Raw genomic sequence first — 6,928 nt, forward strand, 5'->3', positions numbered from 1 at the left:
GACATAATCATGACATGACGCTGTCATAACTATGACATGACACTGTAATGAGTGTGTCATAAACCTTATAAACAAGTCATAAACGTTTATGACTTCTGTCATTAAGTGTCATTCGGTTTTTGTCATGACAAGTTGACATTGTTTGGGTTGTCTTGAATATGAAAACAATGACATTAATAAAAGTGAAATTACCAGAAGTTGTCTTGGTCATGACAAGTTGACATTAAATTTGTTTGGGATGTCTTTGTAACGACAACTTGACATTAACCAGGATGACATTACAAGAGGATGTCTTTGTCATGACAACTTGACATAAACAGAAAATCCACCTCTTTTTGTATTCATGACATGTTGATGTTGAAGTTGATTTATTATAACTTTGATGAGAAAGGAGACCAAGGTTTGGCTTATGATTATACTTTCTTGTATATTGTGAAAAATGAAAACCAATAAAAAGCTTTCAAATGATTCCTGAACTTTATTCACAAACTCAGGAAGTCACAGAGTTTATTTGTTCAGTCAACAGAAACTCAAAGTCCAGAAACCGCACTGCATTCTGGGAAATGTCCCTCCGTGTTTGCAGGGCTGTGATTGGCTCAGGCGTTGCAGCGGTTGGTATAGCAGCAGGTCCAGCCGGGTTTGGAGCAGCTCTCCAGCTGAGTGCAGCCTTTCTCTCCATTATCTGCAACAGAAACAGGAAACGCATCATCACAGCCGCCACATGCGCCAGAAGAACCGTATTGTGTTCTCATATATATATATATACAGTGCCTTGCGAAAGTATTCGGCCCCCTTGAACTTTTCGACCTTTTGCCACATTTCAGGCCTCAAACATAAAGATATAAAACTGTATTTTTTTGTGAAGAATCAACAACAAGTGGGACACAATCATGAAGTGGAACGAAATTTATAGGATATTTCAAACCTTTTAAACAAATAAAAAACTGAAATATTGGGCGTGCAAAATTATTCAGCCCCCTTAAGTTAATACTTTGTAGCGCCACCTTTTGCTGCGATTACAGCTGTAAGTTGCTTGGGGTATGTCTCTATCAGTTTTGCACATCGGAGACTGACATTTTTGCCCATTCCTCCTTGCAAAACAAGCTCCGAGCTCAGTGAGGTGATGTGGGAGGACGTTTGTGAACAGCAGTTTTTCCGTTCTTTCCACAGATTCTCGATTGGATTCAGGTTCGGACTTTGACTTGGCCATTCTAACAACCGGATATGTTTATTTGTGAACCATTCCATTGTAGATTTTGCTTTATGTTTTGGATCATTGTCTTGTTGGAAGACAAATCTCCGTCCCAGTCTCAGGTCTTTTGCAGACTCCATCAGGTTTTCTTCCAGAATGGTCCTGTATTTGGCTCCATCCATCTTCCCATCAATTTTAACCATCTTCCCTGTCCCTGCTGAAGAAAAGCAGGCCCAAACCATGATGCTGCCACCACCATGTTTGACAGTGGGGATGGTGTGTTCAGGGTGATGAGCTGTGTTGCTTTTACGCCAAACATAACGTTTTGCATTGTTGCCCAAAAGTTCGATTTTGGTTTCATCTGACCACAGCACCTTCTTCCATGTTTGGTGTGTCTCCCAGGTGGCTTTTGGCAAACTTTTAACCGACACTTTATGGATATCTTTAAGAAATGGCTTTCTTCTTGCCACTCTTCCATAAAGGCCAGATTTGTGCAGTATACGACTGATTGTTGTCCTATGGACAGAGTCTCCCAGCTCAGCTGTAGATCTCTGCAGTTCATCCAGAGTGATCATGGGCCTCTTGGCTGCATCTCTGATCAGTCTTCTCATTGTATGAGCTGAAAGTTTAGAGGGACGGCCGGGTCTTCGTTAGATTTGTAGTGGTCTGATACTCCTTCCATTTCAATATTATCGCTTGCACAGTGCTCCTTGGGATGTTTAAAGCTTGGGAAATCTTTTTGTTTCCAAATCCGGCTTTAAACTTCTCCACAACAGTATCTCGGACCTGCCTGGTGTGTTCCTTGTTCTTCATGATGCTCTCTGCGCTTTACACGGACCTCTGAGACTATCACAGAGCAGGTGCATTTATACGGAGACTTGATTACACACAGCTGGATTCTATTTATCATCATTAGTCATTTAGGTCAACATTGGATCATTCAGAGATCCTCACTGAACTTCTGGAGAGAGTTTGCTGCACTGAAAGTAAAGGGGCTGAATAATTTTGGCCCACCACTTTTCGTTTTTTTATTTGTTAAAAAAGTTTGAAATAGCCAATGAATTTTGTTCCACTTCATAATTGGGACCCACTTGTTGTTGATTCTTCACAAAAAATTACAGTTTTATATCTTTATGTTTGAGGCCTGAAATGTGGCAAAAGGTCGAAACGTTCAAGGGGGCCGAATACTTTCGCAAGGCACTGTATATATATAAATAAAAAACCCTAACCCTATGTATTCATCATCCTGATGTACTGGACCAACACTACCTTAATAATAATCATTATGACTTTCTTCAGGACACAATGGAAGATCTATAGTAAAGTAGACAAAACATATAATATATACAAACTTTAAAGACTTTCAGAAGTGTAAAAGTATGAAACTGTCAAACTTGATTTTAATCTTTCAAATCTTCAAATTTAAATTCCACATTAAGATCTTTTTAAATCCAGATTTGCCCAAACAAGTGCAGCTGTAGTTGTAGTTGACCTATTATATACATTCAGGTTCATACTTATGATTTGTGATTCTACTAGAACATGCTTTAATGTTCAGAAACCCCTTTATGTTCCTGATCCTCCCATTGGCCGCTGCTCTGGTTCCCCCCCTCTGTTGGAGCGCTGTTACAAGCACCTCCTCCCAAAAATAAAGAAATAAATCGCAGATAAAAGCTTCTAAACCAAAAACTACCCAACCAGACATGTATGGTGCTAAAACTCATATGTCATATCAATTTGCAACTTGTGAAACAAAATGTACAAATGTACGCAGAGCGATTCATATTTGTAAATGCGTATCTGTGTCCGTGCCTCTAATTTGTAACTCATATTTATTCTTGTTTATTAAAGCAGGGTAACCCCACGATCCTCCAACTTAAATTCAAGGCTTTTTAAGACCTTTTTAATATCATTTCAAATGAAATTCAATACCAACTTCATACCCATTCTGACAGAAGTATGAGGGGAAAATGTAAAATCTGTATACATTTTAAACTCTAGAAAATAATTATGTACAAGTAGGCTACTTGAATTAAATAAAAAAAATATTTAATTATCGGTCAAATTTTATACAATTAATTGGATCATAATATAATCCAATAAAATAAGATATATTACACTGCATAATGAGCACTTTTACTTTTGGTACTTTAAGTATATTTTGATAATACTTTTGTACTATTACTTCAGGAAGATGTTGAATGCAGGACTACACACTGTTTTTCTACTTTTACTGCAACACATGATGTGAGTAAGTCAGTTGGTAATTAGCCTACATTAGTAACAGTTAATTGTGTTACTGCATTAACTTAATCCTAGGAAATTCAAAAAAATATAAGACTTTTCTAACGAAATCCAAGACTTTGTATACCAAATTCAAGGCCTTTAAGGCCTAATTTGAGATAATCAAATGTAACCCTTTTTCAATGCTTTTAAGACTCCGCGGGTACCCTGTTAACAGGATCCCCATTAGCTGGTGCCATAGCAGTCAGTTACTATTTTAGTATTAATTCGTAGATTAACTTAGTATTTTTCAATGGAAATATATTTGTGGAACTCCTTCTATTTGTGTGGATCCTTTTGAGGATCTCAAGTGAGGATCCAGTGTTCTCCAGTAGATGGCGGTAATGCAACACTTATGGAAGCCAACCGCTGTTAAACTACATGAACACAATGAAGAAGCCTCGTCAGATGTGTCAGAGACGGTTGGCCTAGAATCTGCTCAATGTTTCTCCAGGTAAGTTGATATTATTAGGACTTTGTGGTCAAATAAATTACATTTATGTTTTCAGTATTTTTGTTGCAGTGTATTTGCAATTTGCTTTGTGTTCTTTGTTTGCTACTTTTTGGAGCGTGCTAACGTTCGTGTTATGTCATGCTAACTTAACTCGTTAAAGTCGGCCCTGTAACAACAACTTTGACTGTTCTTTGTATGGAATTAGTAGTCTGAAATATTATTTAGCGCTGCTTAAACCTGTCTGCGATCTCGGCAGATATTACTGTCTTTTAGTGGGCCCAGTTGTAAAGCTAGTAATAATATATTTGGTATCATATGAAATTAGGCGATGCACCTGTGGTGTTGCCAGACCTTAGCTAGGCAGAGCGTGTGTGACTCACCTCGGGTGTAGCAGGCTTGTTGGACTTTGCTGCTGCAGTGAATCAGCAGGTTGTTGACCATCAGGAAGTCGTGACCAATACACTCGATGTAAGACTGCTCCGCTCCTACAGAAACACACAGGATAACTGATTAATGAATTAAAGATCAGAAAAACTCAGAAATCAGTCTGATCGACACATACTGTAGGTACCAAAGTGGACATTACTGAACATTTAATTTACTATCAGTCACTTCCTATTCTAATGTTATGTTAGGAATATATTTTATGCTAAAACATAGGGTGAATCCATGCAGAAAGTGACTATTTAAATTATAAAACAATGATTATGATGATAATTTCAAAATAGTTACTCTACTTTTCTCATGTGATATGATTTCTGCTAAGTCAGATGTGTGTGTAAGCAGGATTTACTCTTCCTGTTTGTGTCTTTACTTTGTGAAAGTTAAATGTGTCTGTTCACAATAGGTCAATGCATATTTCTGCATATCAAAACATTTTCTACACATCTGTGTTTTTGGTGTTTTTTTCCAGAACATTTTAAACAATTTTGCTCTTATAAAGGGGACATATCCCCAGTTTCGACAGTGTAAGTAACAGCTATCCCTCAACCTTAAAAAGTTGAATGTGTTTCTGTCCCGTGCCTTAACCCTAAGCCTGTTTAAATAGTTGTTAAATATATTAATGTTTCTGTACCTGAGCAGAGCGGCAGCAGCAACAGCAGCAGCAGATAAATCTTCATGATTCAGGTTTTCTGTCAAAGCGAACGTCTCCACAACCAGCAAAAACTGAGAGACGAGAAGAAAGAAGCTGGACTTTTATCCTCTGCAGACACACACACACACACACACACACACACACATACACACACATACACACACACACACACACACACACACACACACACACACACACACACACACACACACACACACACACACACACACACACACAAACACAGACACACACACACACACACACATGGTCGGAAGACAAATAGAACTGCTGTTTGTCCGAAATTTGTCCTGTTCAAAGTTTCAAAAGAAAAAAAGTCTGACTTAATTTTAGCTGACTCATGACTCGACATTGGGTTTCTGCTGAGTCATGACTGTACACAGTAAGTTAAGGTCAACAATTGGAACAATGTCACTGCATGTCTTATTTAAGTACTTTAAATACTTTTACTGATGTAAAGTAATTTTATAGGCCATGGGATGTTAAAATTATATCGATACATTTTGAATATTTAGCTCATTCCCCTCAAATTTAAGACATAAATTGATGTTAAATATCGATCATCATGTTATCCGGGGTCGGGTCTTGGGGATAGCTGCTCAAGGCTCATAACCTCAAGGTATATTGATTTAATTTCATGTTGTTCAGCAGTTTGTCTGTTTTTAATGTATGAACCAGGAATCCCCCTCAAGTCGTCTGAAGTGTGTTTTTAGTTTTTATGGCTGATGATCTTCCAAAGTGGTCTCATCATTGCATTGCGCTCACACGCACAAACGCTCTGACTTACCAGAACTACATAAACAGCCACGCTATTACAATTTATTTTCAGATTCAAAATAGCTCTTCACCAGCACACACAACATGAGACCAGTACGCTTCACTAGGTCAGTCTCACAGGCACTTATTCCAGTTCCCCCCGCATACAAAAACAACTACAGTCAGAAATCCTTTTTTTATATTTACACCAAAATTCCCCATCACATCAGAACATTATCATCCATCACAAATTTAAAAAATTCATACAAACTGTTTATTCTTGATAGTCATTGATTGTTCATGTATTGTTCCAGTCTTGTTTATCCGTATTAATGTTTTATTTGTCTGTATCTGTCTAGCCCATGTTATTTTCCTGTATAAATGTTTTTGTCCCAATGTGCCGAATTTGTGTTCAATGTTCTATGTTGCAGCAGAACAGGAACCTGCTGGAAACCAGTTTTTAAACTGAGTCAGGTCCGTTTATATTGTAACTAACTGTTGCTTTTAAACTTTCCTGTATTATAAATTAAATGAAGATCTGAGAGCAGCCCAAAGTGTTGAGATCTTTAAACTAAAATGTTAAACCTCTAAAGATCCTTTTCTGGACTCACCTCAGGTAAGGTAGTGAATTCATCTTGTTCCTTGTTCCTCTTCCTTCTGATCTCTGCCTCAGTTAAATATCCAGAGGTGATGCCCTAAATACATGTGATTTTACTAATCAAACAGAACAGTGTGAACACTTAAGTCAACACAAGTCAATAAGCCCTGTGTCAAGGTTGGATGTAATGTTGAGACCAAACATGAGTGGTTTGTTTTTCATCCTTGTGTCTGTGAGTGTGGACATTACATCTCTTATTTTATGATTATTTGTTTTTACTGCCAACCTTAATCCTGAAAGTATATAAAGTTACAGGTGTCCTCTCCCTCGGGACATTATGAACTTGTGCAGCCACTTTGAATCATCCTGGGAAGAATTAAGAAATGATATTTGTTGAGTAAAACTACTAATATTGGATAGAAACAGGGAAGCAAGTGTGCTTACAAAATGTGAACCTCAAAAATACAAATAAGTTAAAAAGATTACTGCTTTTTTTACTGTAAGTATCAAAGGAAGGTTAAACTCAAGGAC

At 37.6% G+C, this 6,928-nt stretch overlaps 1 protein-coding gene across 1 annotated transcript; it reads right to left on the reverse strand.

Annotated features, from left to right (window-relative positions):
- Positions 1 to 465: 465 nt before the first annotated feature.
- Positions 466 to 5,158, reverse strand: wu:fj16a03 (uncharacterized protein LOC335475 homolog). Its single transcript, XM_039784405.1, has 3 exons — positions 5,005 to 5,158; positions 4,310 to 4,414; positions 466 to 682 (listed from the first exon to the last, which is right to left on the reverse strand). Exons 1-3 carry the CDS (start codon positions 5,048 to 5,050, stop codon positions 597 to 599), a joined length of 237 nt encoding a protein of 78 aa, XP_039640339.1. The 5' UTR covers positions 5,051 to 5,158; the 3' UTR covers positions 466 to 596.
- Positions 5,159 to 6,928: the final 1,770 nt, after the last annotated feature.

Source organism: Perca fluviatilis, chromosome 19 (assembly GCF_010015445.1).
Source record: "Perca fluviatilis chromosome 19, GENO_Pfluv_1.0, whole genome shotgun sequence".
Taxonomy (NCBI): Eukaryota; Metazoa; Chordata; class Actinopteri; order Perciformes; family Percidae; genus Perca; species Perca fluviatilis.